The sequence below is a fragment of the Ptychodera flava genome, chromosome 21 (assembly GCF_041260155.1).
Source record: "Ptychodera flava strain L36383 chromosome 21, AS_Pfla_20210202, whole genome shotgun sequence".
Classification (NCBI taxonomy): Eukaryota; Metazoa; Hemichordata; class Enteropneusta; family Ptychoderidae; genus Ptychodera; species Ptychodera flava.
In genome coordinates this window covers 12556258-12580675 of record NC_091948.1, presented here as the reverse complement: position 1 = coordinate 12580675, position 24418 = coordinate 12556258, and the positions used below count along the sequence as shown (strand labels likewise).

At 35.7% G+C, this 24418-nt stretch overlaps 2 protein-coding genes across 2 annotated transcripts in view; both read left to right on the top strand.

The window, feature by feature from the left end:
* The first annotated feature begins 2492 nt into the window (after positions 1 to 2492).
* On the top strand, positions 2493 to 24086 carry LOC139121431 (stimulated by retinoic acid gene 6 protein-like). The gene is made up of 19 exons (XM_070686290.1): positions 2493 to 2621; positions 6027 to 6087; positions 7329 to 7395; positions 8560 to 8645; positions 9582 to 9721; positions 11125 to 11291; positions 11817 to 11945; positions 13799 to 13887; positions 14189 to 14265; positions 14704 to 14765; positions 15314 to 15410; positions 15972 to 16047; positions 16954 to 17047; positions 17737 to 17785; positions 19644 to 19743; positions 20285 to 20386; positions 20945 to 21108; positions 21370 to 21528; positions 22353 to 24086. Exons 2-19 carry the CDS (start codon positions 6074 to 6076, stop codon positions 22544 to 22546), a joined length of 1866 nt encoding a protein of 621 aa, XP_070542391.1. The 5' UTR covers positions 2493 to 2621; positions 6027 to 6073; the 3' UTR covers positions 22547 to 24086.
* The window catches only part of LOC139121436 (stimulated by retinoic acid gene 6 protein-like), a 41686-nt gene continuing 33445 nt past the window's right edge, over positions 16178 to 24418 (top strand). The window contains exon 1 of the mRNA XM_070686301.1: positions 16178 to 16229. The gene's annotated coding sequence lies outside the window, so the exon portion shown is untranslated. The remainder of the gene's footprint in view (positions 16230 to 24418) is intronic.

Genomic DNA, 24418 nt, shown 5'->3' with positions numbered 1-24418 from the left:
ACGCCTCTTAGGCGATCATCCTAGCATGTACTTAAAAATTGTAGAGAACACTGAACTGAAAGACAAGAAATTGCAGTGACTGAACAGACAGAACATTGAACTGAAACAAATAGAGTTTTTTTTGGTACTTGTTTTTTTTTATTTCGCCCGCCCGCCCTGCCTGAGTATTCCTCTGGAGATGAGAAACAAAAATAATAGGGTCACCCTTATAATTGCTTGATCTGACTCAAACGTGGTTTCCAGTAATTCAACTATTTATAGCCCCTCAGACATAAATATGTAACAGTACCAACGCGACAAAGTACACAGTTAATACATGCGTGCAATTGTGTGTTTTTGTTCTTGATTTCTATGGCAAATAAAGTTGAAGTTGTGTTACTTATACCAATTGTTTTTGCAATTTATCCTAGTAATAAAGCCACGCCTCGTACACAGGTATTTAAAAAACTATAACCTTAAAAAAAGCTGGACAGAAGAAAGCTTCTGCTATATGCTAATGCTTCTGGTATTAGCATTTGTAAGATTCATGAGGCCACATGGATTTACACCGGTATCATCCAGGGCATTGCAAACAGTAAATGGTGCATTGTACTCTTTCAGGGCCTCTCGTTGACTACTGCCCTCTGCGACTAAAGCAGATTAAGTACATCCAATTCACCAGCTATCGCAGCAAGCGATGGAGGTCGCTATGCAGTGCACCTTGACCGCACCGGGCCGCCTCAGACCATTGGGGCACATCAATTCATATAGTAACTGACAACAGCAGCTGCGTTGCGAATGACGGGCTGCATGGTCGTGAGAGAGTCTAGGGTAGCTATAGGTGTGTTAACACCTTTAGTATACACATACTAACTAGTCAAGGGAGGTAACAGTATACGTCTGTCTCCCCTGAGTGCCTGTTAATTGCCCCAAAACAGTCTTATCTATTACATATGAAATTCTTGAGATCATTTCGACGAACAAATTAGCAAATTTGATTGAGGGCGATGAAAGGCTGTAATATGATTGATCGTCAAATTGCAAATGAAAGTTGCAAAATAACTCAAACAATTGGCTCATCGATCACTTACCTGGAGTAAAAGACTACATTCGCAGGAAAAGTTGATTTTCATACAACCCTGCCTGAGCTAGGGCAATCATAGATTGTTACTGCCGACTTCACACACCCGGTAGTACTGGTCTCCGAGTGAGCAAGGCGAAAATAGTACGTGCTACTACAACCAGTTGCACCCTAGTTACCTCGGCTTTGTTTGTGCTAAGCGTCGATGCCCATGTGAAGATACGAAGATACATATATCTTGGAGATGTATTATTATTACACTTTATTTAAAGAGGGTAATCTGATTACAATTCAGTAATTGTAATTTACATCAGAGCCCTCATGATTAAAGAGACAAAAGTACACAAACAAATCAAATAAACAAAATATGCATTGGGCGAATAGAAGATGTCGAAGACAAAAGAAAATCAGGCTAGTCTAAGTCAGAGCCTCCATTACAATATTTCATGAAAAGATAACCATGTAATTCTGATTTCAACGTCGATAAGGCTTCACAGTTATGGGTATATTGGGGAATGGAATTCCAGATTTTAGTAGCTCGATATACAAATGATCTTTGACCCATGCCTGTCCTCAACATTGGTGGGTAAAGGTTACTATTACTACAATCCAAACAGTTTTCTCGGGGGCGGTCTCTGCTATGTCAAATCGTAATGATTTTATAGACTACAAATGATTGGAGTAGAATGCACCTTGGGGATCAGTATTCGGACTCCCAAACTTTCCTCATTTTATTTTTGATCTACCACTTGTAGATGCTCATTTTAAAGTTCTGTGTTACTTTTTCGAAATCGACAATTTGTTTTTCTTCAGGGATGGCGGCCATTTTAAATTTCAAATATCGGCAAATATTTTGGTAATTTTTTTCTCTAGTATCAATTTTTTGATCGGTGAGAGAATGTTTGAAATTTTGAGCAAAATTTTAAGTCTTTCACTTTCTGAGCGCATTCTACCTAAATGCGAATGATTTTGGCATAGACTGGTCTTATTCTTGTCGAGAGTGATTGCGAGGGCGGTATTCTTTCGCTATATCTGCTACCCGAAAGAAAAATGAAGCTGCTATGAGGGTCCTTACCGAGAAGTGGCGTAAGAGCTTTCGTCGGAACGCGTTGAATGAGCTCTTTCTTTGGGTTTAATCTCAGACTAAACAAAATATTAGGGTTCATAGGGCATACAGTAAAACGAAAGTTGAAATACATGTTTTATCGACATTTATCTTGTATTTCGGTTCGTTAGATGTCAGTGATCTTACACCCAGGGTAGAAATAAAAAAGTATGATTACCTTTTCAAGGGAAATAGCAATTCAAACAGGAATTACTTCACAAAAAATACAATGACATGTACTACGCAAACAATACATTATTGATAAGAGGCTTTCTACAGAGGTCGAGCTTTGGCATGTTTACATATATAAATTATGTTCTACTGAGAATGCGCAAGATTTCATATTGTCGGCGCACAAAGTCACCTTTACACACCGTTTGTGAAGACGACAAACACGAGTTTATACTGCCGTGTTTGGAAACAGTGTGACTGTCTCTCGGCTGAAGTCAAGTTGAGGTAGGGATTACTTTTTAACCCAGATATTAATCGACAGCTTGCCGTCACCTTCTCTCAGAGATACCAAACAGAATTATATGTATATCGACAAAGTACATGTTGTGCTTTACCTTTAATCAACTACGGCGTGTCATGTGCTGGAATCAGATATTACCCATACCCGGCAATAAATCAACCAAGAGACGTATACACCACGAGATTTAGACCATTCAGCTACAACCGATCGAGGGGTCCTATATAGGCGCCTATAGTGAGCTAGCTTGCCAAAATCGAACCTGGATGGTTTAATGTTGTTAATTTACACCTGCAGTCCTGCAGTGTTTCTTAAATGTTGTATACGGATTTCTTATTGGCTTGATGGTTTGCCAACATGTGTGTTATATGGCTCACGAAATGTAAATTCTTACATTTATCCATAGTACGCTGTATCTGAGGAAGTCGGACAACTACGGACCGAGTATTTCTATTGCAAACATTTCACATTTGTCATTCTTACGTGCACGGCTTCCAACTGTGACATATCGCAAATGTAATTGGCGCCATTTACATGTCTCGATTTTATCGCTATCATGGTATCTGACAAAATATGATTAGTGCGTCATAAAATAGTCTATATATTACAGTGAATTGCTTTGAAGCATTGGCATTAGACGAACTAGACATATTGTCTAAATCGAGGTGTTGCCAACACTGTCAGGTGCAATTAACAGCTAAGCGGTAACATGAGTCGATCATAAAGAAATCAACTCTGCAAAAGTTGAAACATTGTCTAGCTGGAGGTCAGACTTAGTCAAAACAACACCGCACCAGACATATCCACGCACTGCACTGGCAGGTAACTGCCCAGGACGTATGCAATCAGGTTTATAATGCCCATCATATTAACAAATTTTTGAACTTTTGAATTTTTGTGTGCCGGACCGGGTTGAAAATTTTAATGTTGTAATGTAATTGTAATTCGTCGAAGTATTATATTTTGTTGAATTAAGCAACAAGTGACTGCGTTAAGGGCAGACGTGGTGTGTGTGGATTTGGTGGTGTTGTTTAGACTACGTCTGACCTCCAGCTAGACAATGTTTCAACTTTTGCAGAGTTGATTCCTTTATGATCGCCTCATGTTACCGCTTAGCTATTAATTGCACCTGACAGTGTTGGCAACATTTCGATTTAGACAATATGTCTAGTTCGTCTAATCAGTCTGAAAGGAGGGTACTTCATTTGCATGCATAATTAGGGATTTAGTTCAAATTCGAACAGCGCCCTCTAGCCAGTGAGTGACGGTTATGGCATTTTTCGCCAGAATTTATCCGCAGATATCTCAGCCTTCGTTTAGCATCCGTCCTGTTTCAAGTTAGCGGCTGAATTGTACTCTTAGTTAGTTTTCGCCGATGAATTTTTGTGGGGTTTTATCGATTCGTTTTTGCGTTAGCCTAATTTTCATGGTTTTCGAGCGACCGAAAATGCCGTTCACTAAACACTGCCGCAAAAGCATATCCAAAGTCAAATTTCCATGAGAAGTAGGGAGGAGACGTATCTTGAGTAGGTCCATACGATCTGAAAAAATCTCAGTGGCTTAAGCCTCCGTTTTTGAAACACGTCTCGTTGAAGTTGACTATGCAGCGCCGTTCATGTGTTAAATCTAACATGGCGACCAGCGTACAGCGCAGCGTGAGGTGTACACGTAGACTCTCTCAGCTCTTTCTCGGTCCTAACCGGCTAACTTAGCAGATTTTTCGGTTCTACTTATGTTTTCAATGATTGTGACGAGGAAGCCAGACGGCAAGCTTGTGTTACCTCACTGGCCAACACAATCTGCCTGGCTAGCTTCTCGGTAAAGTCGTGGACAGCTCAAATGGAAAAAAAAACACTACGGTGACACTGCGACAGAAGGGCTACGTTTATCACTGTACATGCGGCCGTCATTTTAGTATAGTGGAAGACACCCGTCGTACTGACTAGCAGTGCTGTTTCGTTTATGAGTGATTTTTTCCGTTTTCGCATTCTAGTAGCTAGCAATCATACAAAAACTGTAGGAAATAACATCGGCCGCAAAAAATCTCCATGGGTAAATACGGCTACCCTGTATCCCGCACACGAGTACGTGAATATACAATGGATGCGGCTAGAATGATAGCCGGTGAACAGCTGCGCACTGCGGCCGTCCCTGCTAGCATTGCCGGCAACGGTGCGTGCTCGAATTAGACATGGCACATTTTATAACTCATGTAGGCCCTAGCAAAAATTTTGGGTTTTTTTAAAGTATTGATGGTCATAATGTGACATTAATTATATACTTTATTTATATATTACATCAGTGACCCGATTATAGGAGTAAACTTTGAAAAAAATGAAAGATTAATCGTGTAACGCCCGCGCCGTGTGAACGACAAGTGGTTTGGTCGCAGTAAACAGCGTGGAGTGTACGTAGCGTGACGGGTGTTCGTATACTCATAGACCCTCGAGATCTACGTACACAGCGATATGGTATCTGCATGCCAACATTCAACACTGCCGCAAATACATGTCCATGGTCGCACGGTCATGAAAATTTCACCAAATGTTGATAATAGTTAAATGAATATTTTCTGAAATTTTCGGCTTGGCTTAAGACCTCTAAGGTCATTATCGAGCTGTTTTACGAAAAAGGTGAAGTTTACTTCCGCATTGGCGGGTCGACCTCGCCACCCACTTTGTAGCGATTTAAATAAAATCTTCTCAACTTTTGTGAGTTTACCCTAGGAAAACAGATCATTAGTATGTATGCTACAACTGAAAGCAAAAATTATAGTTCTAGCTATTGTACGTTTTGCTGCACGTCGATATTTAAAGCCCGCCCTTTCGCCGATTTTATCCCTCACTGCAGTGGCGGTCAGCGTGACGAACACGAGGCTCTACAACACGAACTTTTATGCAAATTTCATAGGCTCCTTTCAGACTGTAATGCCAATACTTCAAAGCATTTCACTGTAAATGTGTGACCGTATGTATATTTCTACAAGTAAAGATATAAATGTACCATTTAGCTGTTGGACCTACTAAAACCACTGTGATATCTCAATCATGATAAAGTCACAGTTCTTCGTAAACTTAGCTATAGTTGCAGTCGCTAGCGAGTTTCTGTGCGCATAATTATCATCAATGATCAAGAATTGTGATGTCACAAATTCCCTTGTGCATAACAACATTAGAACTAGAATTTGTTTGTTGTATCATATCGCACGTGAACTTCAGTCGTGAGCTTCATAGACTGTTTTCATTTCAAGAACAAATAAGACAATCGTGTCTCTTTCCCATCGGGTCTCCATTAAAGCTTGAATTGCAGAAGTTCAAAAGTTTGTTTGCAAAATAAATTTAAATGTAGTATAGTTAAAGGTTTCATTTAAGATTCTTGCACATTTATCACAGATATTTCTCAGTGGTGTACGTGTGGTGCGGTATTTCACAAAGGAAGAATGGAGACTACAAGGTTAGTAAATGTTGTCCTTAATGGTCCAAGTGTTAAAACGAAAACCGATTTCATGCATTGATCGATATTTGCACAGACCCTAACGACCAACACTGTAACAGAGGCTCGTATAACATACATTTGTTTGACTGTTATCGTTGTTGAGCAAATGCCACATTTTATCTCAATCAAACTAGAAAAGCGGAATATGCAATTTCAATTTTGTAGGATTTTGATATACTTAATTATTTAACCGAAAACAATAGACTGGTATGCGTGGTTATGTACACAGGCATATAACGGATGACTAATTGGTAGAACCACAGTTATGTCATGTAGACAAGGCACTCTGAGCGTTCTAGGTATTTCGTTATCATTGCTTAGCCAGACACAAACTCGGTCTCAATTTATTAAACTGTTCGTAGCCCCTCCGATATGAATATGTACAACAGAAGCAGCAGCAGCAACAAGACAAAGTACAATGCACTGTCCATTGCGCAGCAATAGCCAACAGCAGTATTTGCGTGGCTTTGATTCCGGTTCCTATAGCCTAAACACTGCCATTGCATGCATTGGGTACATGACGAATTAAAATTTCTAATCTATCTGATTTCTCCACAGCTCGCGAGAGATTCTTCATACTATAATTAATAACTTTAAGCTTACTTATAAGCTGCGTTCAAAATAAAAACTAGCTGAAGGCACGGTCCAAATTGCGCGGACCTTTATTTCTAAATTCATTCTCGTTTTTGTTCGTAACTTCAACACTGAGTGAACGCACATGCGCTTGGCACATTGCTGGGATAATAATCGTATTTAATATGTAGAATGTCTATATACGACTTGATTTAATATTCAATAAAATAATCACCGTACGTGATATTAGTATAGGCCTATAGGCCTACATGTTGACTGGCATTATACCGTCGTGAAATCGGTGATTCTTTGATTGAATATTAAATAAAGTCGTATATAGACATTCTACATATTAAATACGATTATTATCCCAGCAATGTGCCAAGCGCCTGCGAGTGAACGTACTAGTTTCAGTGACATTAAAGTTTAAATCTCACAAATGACTGAACAATTGATAAACGTCGGGCAACAAAACAATTTAACAAATAGCCAAGTCTAGGCAAGAATTGTGCAGATACGGGTAAACTTTTTAACTCAATATCTAAAACTAAATCGCAAAACCACATTCCCCCATGAACATTAGGACCTATAAATTAAACTTATCCACTTACCTCTCATAATTACAGCGAAACGGTGACTGAGACGTGCCAAGCTCCATATGAAAGATCGTTTTATTATATCCTGTCTCTGTCGGTACGTATTCCAGACATCCCTGACAGCACCATTTTTCTTAAACTAACACCTTCATCATGGCTGGACATAGCAATTCCTGAAACTTAGCCGATCATGATGGAGAAAATATGCTAGTCGATTGAAGTGCCTTATTATTACATGGCTTATGTATCGAACGCCGTGCGCTCCATATGATTCATTGGTATCTCATTGAAGACGTTGAGGGCCGCATAGTCATCATTTTGACTGAAAGTGACCCGGAACTTTGGTCAAAAATGATCCAAACTACATGTTTTACACAGGAAATACTGTTTTTTATAAAACTGTGCATAAACAACTTAATAAGCCGTATGACAGTGATATATATCAATGCGCCCTTCGATGATGAAAATCGTTCTATTTTTCAACAGATTTTTGTCAAACATGGAAATAAAACATATAATTGTCATTTGTATGTAAAGTAAACTTTTGGAGTAAAAGCTATGCAAGAAAGGCATGTAATAAAACATTATAGCCCAAACAAGGGACTGTGTATCCTCGAGACAGGAGACCATTTGCCCTCCTTTATAAGTCGGGAAAATGGTCACCTACGCTCGGGCATGTCGCATGTTTGGGCTATAATATGTAATATGCAACGCCGAGCCTGTAAGCGTAGTATCTGACAAGACGACTTATGTAACAAAACCCATTATAATAGTAGACTAGGAGTCTTTTAGCCGTATCGCTGCATTTCAGGGAAATGTATCAATACACTGGGTTTGTGGAGATTTTCCTTTTGGATTTTCCTCTGCCGCTATTGCAGAATGTGCCTTGGGGACAAATAATCGAACCCTAGAATTTTTACAATTCTTATCTGACCTACCAATTTGAAGCTATCGGAGTAAGAAAAACTTTCACTGTTTTAGTTTTGAGAAAATCGAAAATCTTATTTTTCTCAATAGAATTTACACAGTGACGATAGCCATTTTGAATTTCAAATATCTGTTAATGTCAAGTGATTTATTGCGCTAGTATCAAACTTTGCACGATGACCCCTGATTTTTATTGTTGATTTGATAAGAGTATGGTTGCAAGCTTCATTGAATTTCATGTATTTACTATTTCTCAACAATAATCGGTGCTCAGTTAAATACCAAGAAATAATCAAATTTTTTTATATTTGTTTTATGATTTCACTGGATCCAGATAATAGTGACTGCGTTGTTAAGCCTATTACAGAAAAGGAAGAGGCTATGGCCCGGACGATTTGATGGTCGGCCAGGAATTATATAGTAAGTTTGTCTTCAGCTTTTATATGCCTTAAAAGGAGGCGCTGCACCCAACATATTATATTCTGCTCAAAAATCTTTTTTTTGCAAATATTCATTCAATTTTAATTGATTTGTTAACCCAAGATTAAAATATTGGTAGGGTTCACCTTTTAGCTTGTCAAGCAGTAGTAAGTTGCATGATAAAGAAGTGTTAATTTATGCAAATGTATGCAAACCACCCGATTTCCTGGCTTTTCTTTTCTCCCGATGTCAAGATTTCCAAAGAATTTAACTCCACTCTGGCTGGGTCAAATTTTCTGAAATTTTCACATTCTGTTCTTTAAATGCCATATAAATGAACGACTATTTTGTTTGGCTATAAAGTATTTACATTTTGAATAAGAGGCATTTTAATTTTGCTAATCATGTTTTTACTCACTTTTTTGAGTGTCAGTCTTTCAACCCATGCCATTTTAAAATGAGGATAGATAATGCAAAATAAAATGATACATATACTCTTCTTTCCAGTGATATATTATATTTCAGAAAATACTGTCAAGTTTTTGACTTAAATAAATTTATATCATTAATACCAAAATTGAGTTTTTTTACCCCAAATATACACCCCTTTCATCCTTTGAGTAAAGTACTGCTACCATCCTGAACTTTAGAATCTCTGCTTTTTGAAAATATATAGTATGAGTGTTTCCTCGTCATCTTTGATGAGAAATACTGCTTTCAAAAAACTGTGTTGGCAACATGCAGCTCCATCATATTTTATGGTACCAGTGAGTTCAAAATTGCCAGTGTACTGCGTTATGACTAAAGGTATTGTTTCACTTTTGTTGTTAACATTGTTGTGAACAGCATCTTGGTTACCGATGATCAATACTCAGGTACACAGTTATTTTATTGAGATAGTCTACAATCATCGGCTTTTGACACATGTTGTTACAGTCCTGTGAATCTTCTCGACGATAGAAGAAATCGATTGGCATACGCTGCAGCATTTGTCCTGGCATCGACGGGGCCAGTTACTGAACTTACTCTAGAAATTTTATTTGGAGAGTCAGGTAGTAGTAACCCATTTGTCAGAGGTAAGATACTATTTTGACATGTTTTATCACTCCTTAGTTATCGTTTTGGCAGATATACTACAAATACTTGTGCATTTTCTTGGAACAGAGGACATAGAATTTCTTTTTTAAAATGAAGGACATCCCTTTTAAGGATCATAGTTAGGGCCTTGGTAACATTAGCTGATACTTCTCAGACATACTTAGATTCTCCCGATTTGATGTTTCCTCCAAGCTACAAAAATGTTATTCTTAATCAGATCCCACTAATTGCTCACTTATCAAAAGTGCAACGGGCAGTATATCGATTGTTTTGTGTGAAAAACGCGCCCAGCGTGAACTATCCTACAGCTATCAGGAATGAAATAAATGAAGAATAGCGTTTGCGAACCAGTATATAATCTTTCTATTCCGTGGAATACACATCATGCTCCAACAAGATCAAGGCCCAAATATTTTATCTATATATGTTAATGACATCGAAAGACGGTTTCCATATTTTACACCTTTTTATGGTGATGATAGTGTCATATTTATTTTCCACTCATGGCTACTGTAAAAGAAAAAAATGAGAATACGTGCACAAAAGTGAAAGTTAATAACATAAGATCACGATCTGTTGCCTGCACTCAGGATGGTGCTGATGACGTAATATTGATGATACCTTTGCCTTCTGCTAGGGCATCATCGATATTACCGTAATGAGCACCACTCCTTAGGCAGGCAACAAATAGTGATCTTGCCTTTTTATCATGAACACGATTTGAACTAATTTGGGATAATTGGATGGTGAAGTAACAGTAATGTCGGTTTTATTTGCAAACGTAAGCTCATCTTCTTTTCTTTTTACATTATACACTTGTTTTTATGAGTAATTTGTAATATTGCAACCTTCAGCTATAGGGCACCCAACAATTTTGAGAAATTCGAAAAATATGAAGATCCAATTATCCCAAATTAGTTCCAAAGCAATGGGTTTCTTACTACTGACACTAACTATGGACTAAATTTTAATGCATTAGCTGCATAAACTTTTATATAGCGTATATAAATAAAATACATAAGTAAAAGTACTAAATGCTTGTAAAATGTTGGCAAGTGATGGTTGTGTCAATATATTGAATTATTTATCAATCGTGTAATTATCTGAATATATATATATATATATATATATATATATATATATATACCTTACGAATGCAGCTCATGCATTAAAATTTAGTCTATAGTTAGTGTTAGTAGTAAGGAACCCATTGCTTTCTTTACTTTTCATATAAGGGACACACAAGACGTAAATTGTCTAGACTTTATTGCAATGTTTTGCCTTTTATACAGCGTATAATTATTTAATTAAAATACATAAGTAAAAGTACTACATGCTTGTAAACTGTAGGCAAGTTTAATTTATTGGTCTGAATAAATAGTTGCTTACAGAATTCTAAAAGTTTTGATGTATAGCCTGTACTACTACCCTTTATTTGCGGCTGTCACTATGAAGTCGATTGTGACCTTTGCCATTGGAATGGCGTATTCATTCATTCTTCTTGGTCTCGATATTGCGGATATATTTTCCTGTAATAAAGACAGAGAGGTAGGTTAGTACTAGTAAGCACAATTTACATGTCTGTTCGTTCGCTCATGGGTACAAAATCAGTGCGCGTGTATTTGACGACAAATGCTTATTAAACGTAACATAATATCTTAATTCACTGACCTACATCACTTTAGGGACGTGGGTCAGAAGGCTACATGTCAATGAACAGTGTCATGTATGCACCTTTTGCTTTCACGCTATTACTTCGACATTTATTGCATATGTATGGTTGTTTGGGTATAGAAGTGTTTTTCAAACATGGGTCCATGCCAACAAGACTTTGTAAAAAAATAGTAGAGTGTAGACTGGACGTTCACCATTGAACGATTCAATATATGATAAACTCATCTCACAATGTGCGAATTGGAGTTTTTGTAGAGCAATACAGAGTCTTTCTGAAATTTACAACTTGGTGACCAGGAAACACAGTGTATTTCGTAAAGTAATAAGGATTTCACCAGTAAAATAACGAAATGCCATGCTATATCATTTTATTTCAAAGTGTTTATCTTTGTTTTGCAGGATTTGACTTACGAGTTCTTATTTGAATTGCCAGTTTTGATTTGCCTGTTGTATCTGGCGGCCATATTTTCTTACAAGTTCGTCAAAGCCATTATGAAAACCGTCAGAACACGCAAGCTTGAAATCAAGGTCAGTATACTGTGTTTGATACTTTCAGAATTCTGCAATGCATAAGCTTAGGGAGCGTTCAGTTATTATAGCCGGAGGGTGAGCAGTCACATTCTTCTTACACCCCAATCGAAATAACAGAACCTCAACCCACTAAAATAGACCCTGCAGCATATGATAAAACTTTGATAACCCCTCGTGCCATTGCTTGATGAATTTTTGATATTTTGATATACTCAAATTTTTTTATCTTTGTGTTGACAGTCTTTTGTACCCTTTTTCCATGTACCAATCACAGTTTGTTTCACTACTTCCTATAGCATTTTGCCATGCCCCGTATTGTTCATGAAACTTGCAAGAGTGTCATGTGCATTATAAGTAATTTTTATCATTGAAAACTAAAATTGAAATGTGGACCTGGATTGATTTTCAGCACCAAAAACTCAGAATACAGAAATGCTGTCAGTGTCAAGCTGAGTAATGGGTATTTTAATATTCTGTCTGAAGTACATCAAGAAGCTGTTGCCAACGTATGCAACAAATCCTGAAAAACAATTTGCAAAAGTTACAGTTACCAGGCCTTGAATTAAACATATGTTGCAATGAGCATTATTTGGCTTGGAATAACAGTCTGTGGATATATCTATTTATAGTCTAGTTTAATATACATACATAAATATATACATACATAAATATACATCTTTGATTGAGATCCATCATGGAGGAAAAAAAATGTGTCAAGTACATGCACATTTCGGTCGTTGCCCACTGTATAAGGTGTATGCTAATCCGTTTCTCATAGGTAAACACCTCCCAAATTGTTATCAGCAGGCGGTTACTATTGACACTTGAAATAAATATTATGTACGTCATGAATAAATCTAATTATATCTTACTTTGATACAGATCCATCTTTCAGTAAAAATAACATAAATTGTGTTAAGTATTATATCTTTTGTGTTAACATATGGGTCCATGTATAAGGTATATGTTATTAAGCCATGTCTCATAGCTTGCATCTAAATTCAGCAACAATATGCTAAGAACCTGCTATTGCAATTCTTCTAGTAAAAGCTTTTGGAAGTCAAATCTGTATAGACCTACCAAGATAAAAGTTAATTAGACAGAAATTAGTTGTATTCTGACCATAGTGTACTGACGTCAAAGAATGTAAACACACGGAGAATCGCTTTTATTTCCTGGAATGTTTTTGTACAATGAAACAAGGCTTTTTGACAGGGTGGATGTTATGAAAATCAAGTGACCCACTTCTCTGCCATTTAAAAAGAGCATGATGTCCCCCTTGCAGTTTTCAAATTTAAGATGCCCCGACCCCGGTTACGATAAGTGAACTCTCCTTTATGAGAGTCAGGCTTAAGACTTGTTGGTTGGGAGGTAGTCGGCACAGAAGTTCTTGCCTGATTAAATTTTGGTATGGGAGAAAACAATTCATATCCCGGAAAACCTCAAGGCTCACATTAACAGTGTTACTTGAAATTCAGTGTAACATCATGCTTCAGTATGCACGTTTGCTTTATAAATCTAAATTAATTAAATTTATCTGTGTTATAAAATCAAAACAAACAAAACCAGATACATCTATTCCGATGTCAGTAAAGTCGTTGGCGAAGAATAAACCTTTGTGATTTGCTTGCGTACATCGACATCGAACGTTTAAAGGGTAGTTTGGAATCGTCGCAAAGTAACAAACGTTTAATATGAAAACTTCGAACTTTACCGTAATATATCTTTGTTAATATTTTATGGTAATGGCCACAGGGAAAAAGAGGCGTGCATATTAAAAAGGAACCGCATTAATAAAAAAAAGGTAGAACATACGCATGTGTGCATTTTTATATGATTCTCCACACCAGGTAGAGGAACAGGCATTCGATGAGTACCAGCTAAGGCATTTAAGAATGCTATTGTTATCTGGCAGAAGACTTCAGGAAATGAGTGTAGTGTAAGTTGTATTTCGTAAATTTTTTGATGTTATTGAAGATATATATATATATATATATATATATATATATATATATATATATATATATATATATATATATATATATATAAATTAATGGTAATGGTAATATATCTGTTACGTAAGTTTCATGCATCCTGCAATCTTCAGATAAACAGTCAGAACTAAGAATTTCCTTAGCTCTACATTTTCATTTATATGGTTGGGACGTACAATTATAAAATGACACAACAAAAGCCATTAATAATGATGGTTTATCCGTCGTTTACTATTACATTCACAGTGAGGATACGGATGACTCCATTGGACGACTTGGGAGAATTAAACAAATTCTTCGCCGATTTTACAGGCCTCGGCAAGGTAAGACATACTCATATGTAGAGGTAGGGAAAGTCTTGTAACAAGTATTCTGTATCGGTTTAGTATCACCAATGCGTTTACTATTTTACTTTGCATTTTTTATGGTTTGACTACTCGCGATCACTGCAGATGTTCATGCATTGCACAGCTGTCAGAACGGAATGGTGAAGAACTGACGCTAACAGTATGGCCACACGATTTAGTATGCGTTTTACATTTTGAGAGATATGATTAATATTCAAACGAAAGTACCGAATCAATTCCATCACACTGGATAAAAGTAGTAAAAATGTAAATAAAGATGTAAAATTTCATTTTAATTCCTGATACAGTTGATTTAAAACGACAGTTAAGACAACATATCAAGATCATTGTTGTCAAAGATTTCAATTTCAATTAACACCTGATGATATTTTGGATGAATAGTTTTTAATTTAGGTTTCAAGTATTCTACCCGTTTGATTTCAACAATGGTTGTCTCGATCACTGCTGTATATATAGTAAGTGATTAATATAATACATAACTACCTACATACACAGATATATACTTAGATACCTACCTACCTACCTACCTACCTACCTACCTACCTACCTACAGTCCTACTTACATAAATACGTACACTTGTACACACACACACACACACGCACACACACATACATGTATGTATGTATATATATATATATATATATATATATATATATATATATATATATATTTTCAGCGCAAATAACTTTAAGTACAAAGTAATAATATATGTAACGTCAGTTTCATTTATCTTCACCAGACTATATATATATATATATATATATATTATATATATATATATATATATATATATATATATATATATATATATATATATATATATATATATATATAATCATCATTATTACTGTTTGTCTTACGGTCTTTTTTGAACAGAATATATGACATTTAGGCATTTTACCTCGACATGCGTTACCTCTTAAAAAGATAGTATATTCGAGAGATGTAGAAATACTACACTTTTTGGGAAATAATCTGTCAATCGTACTATTCCCTTAACAGATTCTGTTGATGTTAATTTTGATCTGGCAATACCTATTTGGACCCATCTTGGAGCTTTCTGAACTTTTCAGTGCCCACACTATGTATGTTCTTGAAGGTAAGGCTAACCCGATTGCAATTTGATATATTTAGTCATGAAAGTATCCAAACTCGGATGGTGTTGTTTATAGAGAATAACTGCGATCATTCTTCAAATTACAAAAACGCCTCTACACTGTATAATTTGATTCGTTCATAATTTTCTTTGAAAGAAATATTGTCGTTATTTTCCTAAAAGTAAGATGTGTAACTAGCATTCGACAATAATAACTGAATTTATTTCCTGTATTTGTAATGTACAATTGTAAAACGTAAAGGGTTGGTCAGATAAACTGTACACAGTATTTTACAAAGTGCTGTTCTATGGTGTAAAGATGCTCCGAAGAAACGACTGAGTTACCGTAGTTAAACCACCAACGTTGATAATAGTAATGTGAAATGATGGTGCTCCCGACAAAAAAAAACAGCTACAACAACAATGATAAAACTATCAATAATTATAATAATATTAATTAGACGAACAATTAAACAACAATGACAGCAATTTGTTTATTATTTAATAGGATGAATTCATTGTCTTTATGTTTATTTTATTATTATCATTTTGTTCTACTTTCAGTTTGTTGGAAATTATCGTTAGCTATCGGCTTCCTTATCTTTGTATTTACAATACCTCTTATTCTCCAAGGATACAGGTAAAATGCGATGTCATCTTTGAGCATCATACGTTCTATTACACACAAACCATACACCCATCCATCCATCTATCCATCCATTATTATCATTTTGTTCTACTGTCAGTTTGTTGGAAATTATCGTTAGCAATTGGTTTCCTTATCTTTGTATTTACAATACCTCTTATTCTCCAAGGATACAGGTAAAATGCGATGTCATCTTGAGCATCATACGTTCTAATACACACAAATCCATCCATCATCAATCTATCTATCCATCCATCCATCCATCCATCGATCCATCCATCCACCCTGCATCCCTCCATCCATCCATCCATCCATCCATCCATCCACATACATACATACATACATACATACATACATACATACATACATACATACATACATACATACATACATACATACATACATACGTGGCATACATACGTGGCATACATACATACATACATACATATATACATACATACATACATACATACATACATACATACATACATACATACATACATACATACATACATACGTGGCATACATACATACATACATACACATACATACATACATACATACATACATACATACATAGTATACATACATACATACATCATCATACATACATACATACATACATACATACATACGTACATACATACATACATACATACAGTTTAAATATTGATATAGACATTAGGTATTTATAATTTATATATGTTACATATTTTATACATTTATGTGAGAATGTGTGCTATGTCACCATGTAATATAACACAATTATACCGTAGTGTACAGGGACATCTAAATAATCTGAAATCACGATTTTTTGGCTGCTTTGGTGAACATAAATTGATTTTTATGGATATTTTACAAACGGAAGAATGCATGGTTGGTGTTTCTCACTTAAAACAGAGAGAATATGTTATCAGTGTTCAAGGGTGACCATTCTCTAGTGGCAGCAGTTGCTGAAAATACAAGTTTTTCGATCACGCCCGCCATGAGAGTGGTAAGTATATTTACAGTGTCCGGAAGGGTTTTGAATGTTTAGTTATATCTAAATTATTTATAAAGTCGAAGAGACAGTGTGACTCCTTTCAACGCTTTGTTAATAATAGAAAGAGTCTTCACTCGTAGGGTCTATGCTTCATCAAAGAACTTCAACAATATAGATAAATGAAGTGATAATAGAAAAATGTGAACTTTTGTACCTTATTTTTAGACAGGGGTTTTAAATCTGTTTTATGTTTCAGTGTTCAAAGTAGACAGATTTCTTCACTGCGATTATAGTAATAATACCTTGTGTCACAAAAATTTTGTTATCAGTTCATGTTCTTGTTGTAAATGTGGTTTAGCAAACCCCATTAAATTATTGAAAAATGCAAAAACAGTATAACTTTCTTCTAAAACAATACAAATTGTCAACAGTATCGTCCAGAAGGGTAGACTTTCCCCGTGATGTTAACCTTGGAAACTGTCCGGTAGAAATATGTGAATTTGACAATTCATCCAATATGTAATTTCATAAATCTAGAATATTTGTTGCATCAGCTCGGAAGCAACGTTAGGTAGAATTGAATAAAATGCCATATCATATAGTATGTTGAAGTTTTTAAAACTGAATATAACGGCTTATGTGAAACTATGTAAGTTGAGAATTTGATCGCATAGACAGTAAAGATTTATCGCTTTGCTTAGGTTTCAGCTAGTCGGTACGCTGGCTTCCAAGTGGCATATGCTGTGTTTGGTAAGTGCGCTCGATGGTCACTTTTCCAAACTTGAATTAGGTCATATTAAAATATATATATATATATATATATATATATATATATATATATATATAATATATATATATATATATATACATAATATATATATATATATATATATATATATATATATATATATATATATATATATAACAATTGAAATAGTACGTTAAAAATTGAACTGAATGCATGGCTATTTTGAAATATGTTGTAATTAGCTTGACGTTTTTGACTGGCTTATGTCCAGTTTTCCGATTGGCGATGTACTTATATTCTGATGAGATTCAAGCCTTGTTTTGAGTTGTACCACTTTGTTGAAGGTATATCAGTAAAGGAAAGTTGTATTTAATCAGTAGGGAGATGCTTAATTCTGTTAGTGATAAACATTAGTTTGTAGGTGGAGATAGAGGCACGTACAAATACTGTAAGCTTTGATAATCGTTAGGTTGAATTTAAAATGTCATTTATAAAAGGCCTAACACAGTGAGGACTTTGACACCTGTACCAGAATTTGGAATGGGCCAGAGTAAATATGGCGTCCAGTGATTGCACTTGAGCAGCGATACTAACTACTTATTCTTACTGCCTCATGCAATTAATTTTCTAAGTATCTTTCTTCGTGATTCATATTTGAAAGACATTCTGTGTGTGTGTCTCTAGATTAGTTGAGCAAATATTAATGTGATTGAGGGTGGGAGACAGTTTTACTGGCAAGATCGATTGCTACGGCCATGGAAGTATTATACTTCCATGCTACAGCTGTATACAGCTGTACTGCGTGAGGGGCGCCCTCAAGGAATCCATCAGATTTTGTAATGGAAAGTTTTACTTGTTGGTGTACAAATCTAATTAGTACGCATAACACCAAAATAAAAATATCAAAAACTATAGAAGCTGATAAAAAGGATCTTCAGACTGATTAATAACGGTAGTCAGAAGGTTTGACAAACTTTACAAATATAAATAAGGGAGCCTTCAGTAATTACAGGGGGTGGGCCGGAGGAATTGGGGGCAGGGTCACTTTTTAGAAAACAATTCAAGGGGGAGGGTCACTTTTTATGAACCTATCTTGGGGGGAGGGTCACTTTTGACAGAAGCTGATTTTATGGCCAAAACTTTGATTGTCCATGTGATATTTCCTGAACAGCAAATCACCAACAAAATACATACACATTATAGACCGCTGAAAAAATCATAGTTTCATCATAGACCATAATGCATAGTGAATCGACATTTCAGTTAAATTCCAAAATCAAATTTGTTACACAACCATAGACTTGTAACCACTCTAGTCTAATCAAGAAAATTAATATCAATAATCAAGCATACATATATGCACAGATTAATCTAATTTTGTACTAACAAAAAAATCATTCATAGTTTCATCATAGACCGCAATGCATAGTGAATCGACATTTCAGTGAATTTCCAAAATCAAATTTCTTGCACAACCATTGACTTGTAACCACTCTAGTCTAATCAAGAAAATTAATATCAATAATCAAGAGTACACAAATGTAAAGATTTACCTATTTTTGTATTGGAAAAAACTATTGATAATTTTATCATAGACACCATGAATAGTGGTGTGCGCGAAATTCCCCCGGCCCAACTCTCCCTTAGTTATTGAAGTTAAGTTACTTTTTTCAATATTACAACAGATATATATATATATATATATATATATATATATATATATATATATATATATATATATATATTATATATATATATATATTATGATACATCTTGCTTCTAAAGAAGTCAGCGATCAAAACAACTCGATTACATCCCTATCTCTAATCTTCATCTACTTGAACTTCTCTACCGAAACAGGTTTCTTGATACACTTCACCGTTCTCTTCGCCATAACGGGTTTTATGAGTCTTGCGATACTTAATCCTGACATCTTGAAGAGTATTGCTTCATGGGCATGGTGAGTAAATGTTTTTCAAAATCATTGAATTTAAGCCTCATTTGCTCTAGTGAAATGTCACAGGAAGTATTTCATTGAAGCACTTTGCTATGATTTTGTTTCATTTTATAAAATCAATCAGCAAAGGCATACAGAAGTAGGGATTCCGAGATACAATTCTTGAATTCTGCTAAACGCTGAAAGCTGACTATTGAGTGTCAAAGTCAAGCCCGAATGGCGTCAGCATGTCTTTGTATCATTGTGGTAAACATATAATCTAGCCCATTATTCAAAGCAAAAGCTCGTGCTTCGTTTGATCAGGGTCCTTCTCCATCACTGGACCGTGATCGAATTATGTTAAGTGATCTGTGGTCTTTGCCACAAAATGTTCTGAAATGATTCTTCCGTGATTCTAACTTACTCTTTTTTGAAATAATTCAGATTTCATTCTGCGATTTAATTATTACACTCTTGTATTTATGCTATCATGTAACAAGTTAACTTTTTCAATGACATTCATCACCTAAATCGTGTCTTTATCGCAACATACTTGCCTTTTCAGGCCAGTTCTTCTGATCGGTCTGGCAATAACTCTGGTACAGTACCTGCTGGCGAGATTTGTCTTTTTGCAAGATCGTGGACGTGTCTTTGCACTTGACAACAGGTGAAATTTTTCTCTCGTAACCTCTGCATGGACAAACAGGACAAAGTGACATCTTCTCTGAGCAAAGCCAACCGCGTCAATGAACACAGCCAAATGGTTCACATTTGGCTTAGCTAGTATTTTCACCTCCTACCTTGTGTTTGCGGTGTCTGCTATGCCATAGCATATCAACATTGTCATATAAGTAGTGCACCAATAAGATATTACTTCTTACTTTGTGGTTTGCCTGATTATGACATACGGTATTATGTAACGACATGCAGACTTTCTCTGGCTATTACAGAGGTATACATCAAAATATACATCTAAACAATATGCTTGCTTTTCGTGAAATGAACGGAACAGAAGAAGTTGGCCAACATATCAAAGCAGGTGTGATCTCACCATTTGTTGAGCAAATAGATGTGGCGGTGTCATGAAGAAACGTTATGCTTCAGATAAAGTTTTGCGATCTACCAACATGCATTTTCAAAATATTGTCACGGATACTAATTAAAAGTGCATAATTGTACAAAGTCAAATGAGAAATCAATGATATCATAAATCGTCCTTTTTCAGACGTTTGTTCCACAACTGTTCGTTCTTTGCTTTCCTCTACAACATATACCTTGGATTCTTCTCGTCGCTGATGAGACTGTTCAAAGGGGTGTTCTTTGGGGCTCTCCTGTTTCCTCGTCTGGATCACAGCGTACTGCCGCGAGCCGTGGAAAGATTTGATCCTGGTAGGAACATACATACTGCAGTCAGTGCAACATAAATAACTGTTGTGGTAACGATTATATATTATGTCCAGTAGCAAAAAAGCAATTAAGTGAGATAGGAGATATTTATATGATCATTTAATTTTTGCCAAATAATGATACCCCCAACATGATAGACATTTCATTTTTACATAGAATATTTGAATTTGTAGTAAACGTTTTACAAAATGCCGTACAAGTAGTGCATTATCAGACATATTTTATCCTCTTTCTTTAAACAAGGTTTTCGTGCGTACGTTGGATTTCTGCAACTTGAAAATGCCCATACTCACCCAGTGTTGGTGTCTTTCTGCCGACTGCTGTTGTTAAGTCGACAAGTGGACGATAAAGAAGTTACTAAAGGCGAAGGACCCATCAACGCCACAACGGAAGACGCTCAAGGTGAGAGAATTTCATCGTCTTTGACATTTACATGGTATAGTCACTTCTACCGTGTACAGCATCACAGTATTTCTGCTAAGGCTATGATTAATTTTTGAGCACCATGAGCTATTGTTACTACAGTAGTTCATGATGCTAAGTTTTCTACGTCATAAGGAAATAGAAATTTGAAACCCTAAATTTTGAGAAGTAAGTTAAGGTGGTAATATTTCGTACATTCGTGAATTCTTCAAACGAATAATTTTCGCTTCATCTGACCTCCTGAACAACATTTTAAAGATTTCTGTATAGATCAATGGCAATTTTCTGTTTTAGCCTCACTGAACGTCCTTCTCTTTGCAACGTTTGCCGCGGCCTTACAAGTCTTCTTTAAAAGAAGAAGAAGCGTTTGCAGCGGTTTTGTGTTGTTAAAAGATTGATCGGTGGTATGAAATCAATGGTCAGGGTCCCATATAGGATTTGGATATTCATCTCTTTATCATCTTATTTTCGTAGTCATTAATTGGGTCAGTATTCGTCATTCGGTTTACTGTGCCACCTTTAGTCTGTATATTCCGCACTTTCCATATTGATAGGTAAGATATTCCGTTCACCCTCAGCCAGTGAATTTGGTATATGTGTGAAAGCCTTATCGACGTCTTTATTTTTGTCAAGGTGAACAGATTTTCAGTCAGCATGAAGGACCACTGATATTAGGTCAAATGTCACAATATTTACTGAAAAAAGTAAACCTTCTAAGTCCATTCCCTGACATGAGAGTTGCCATGACATTGAAATGTTGTTGCTGATGGTACTTCTGTTCCGTGTCCTTTACAAACCGTCAGGTGCGAGCAAGTCTACTGGACACGACAGATGCCGAAGTTTACCTCGTAATCGTTGGTTCCTGGCTTTCACACTGATCCGTAATCCTGGTTTGCAACAACTACGTCATTCCAGGGACAGAAGACCACGACCGAGAGATGAAGACTTTGATATTGATCAAATCGTCATCGAAGGAATTGGCTCGACTATGAGTTAGTGCTCGAATACGTTTAATGTTCTCATTCTTAAGTTGTCTTCACCACAATTATACTCATGTATTCATATTTTGTTGGGTGACAAATATTGTTTAGCGGAGATCTCTCAATATGCCACCAGTTCCTAAGACCGTATTGTACATCAGACTAGATTATTGTGATTGTTGGACTCATAATCTCAGTGAGTATTTTTGCATAAATTTTCGCCTACTTTACTAATTATTTCTTAATCTTGCCTACGTTAAAGATGGCAAAACCATAAATTTTTGTTATCTTATGTACATCTAGGGATGCGTTAATCACTGTCATTACCGGACTCATTTACCAGGAGATGGACCTTTACCTCTTCGGGATCTGTACATCTCGACAAAGAATTTCCTCCTTCCAAACTTTGACAATTTTTTGGACATACTTGTTTTCACCTCAAATGTTTTGGGCCAAACTTCATGTGGATTTTTTCCCAAAAATAAGTAGTATAACGTCTTATGATAGAATAATTTTATTAATGTGTGTGTCAGACGTATAACTGAGACGTTATAAAACCATCATCATTTGAAATTGTCATGTCCATTCATCAACGTCACACTTCAAATAAACTAATATGTATTGTTACGTCATTTTTCCTTAATTTAATTCAACACATTTCGTTTGTCAACACTCCTAATTTACTTTTACATATGTTGTCTTTGTCAATGTTCTGTTGATTATGTAGTGTTTTAATTTTAAATGCTACCTGCATTTGATGTTTCGTCGATATGCAGTCAATGATTATGTACTAACCTTTGTGCGACATATTCTGGAAATCTTGGAAGGATGACTTACTTCTGTTATAGTAGTATGGCTGTACTTTTTATGAGCAAACTTTGCTCTGCAGAATTCTTTGCCGTTTGTTTTGCCTTTCCAAGATGAAATGAAGTGGTCGACCCCTTAAATGCCCTTCAATATGAAACTCCGAAGTGACATATATTTTAAACTTGCTCTTTTTGGCTTTTTACGGTCTCTCGAAATAATTTAATAGTATGGAAAGCCCAGGAAGTAGACTTTTATCTGTAATGTGTAAAATATTGAAATTTGACTTTTGGTTATCTTGTGGAAAATATTGTAACAGGATTTTAGGTTATTTAACCACGATTACAAAAGACTTACTGTAATTTTCCCATATTCATACGTTTTTATATGGAAACTGTAGGCGGAGCATATGGAATTTTCTTTCTACTTGTAGCGAATTTTGAATCTTGGGTTTTGTTTATATCAATATTTACCTTATTAGTTCTTATGATTGCTGTATGTAGATGGGGATGTTCAACGCCGAAAGGCATACTAGTACTGTAAAGAGTCTGTAACGAGTGCAAAAGTAATTTTAAGTTTAAATCACATTTTTTCGGAGAATATTCGGCGAAATTTGTTCCTTAAGATATACTGCCATGCACGGCAGACACTTTTGTATATTCGGAATATAATGTAAATAAAGTTTAGGTCATGTAACATAGACAAATTTGATTTGAAATTAATCATATTAATAAAGCCAATAAGCTTTTTGCTATAAGATTGTTTTAAATCAAAAAGCAATTTGTGTAAGAATGTTTACTGAAGTGTGACAGCAGAGCATTTTTTTAACATTAGCGATAGACGCACAACTTAGATTTTAATGACTGAACATTTTTTTACTGCAAGTCATATACGGCAGCCGAGAGCGAGCTTACCAAAAATGTGCTCAATCAACCGAATCAATCACGAATGATTGAGACTGCGAAATTTAAAGAGATCATGCGGCTTAATAACAGAAGTGGCTATTGTCCAGGCACAACTCAATTCCAACACTCTCAAGTGCCCAGGTCCTGTATTTGCATTTGACGACTCTTTTTTTAAACACA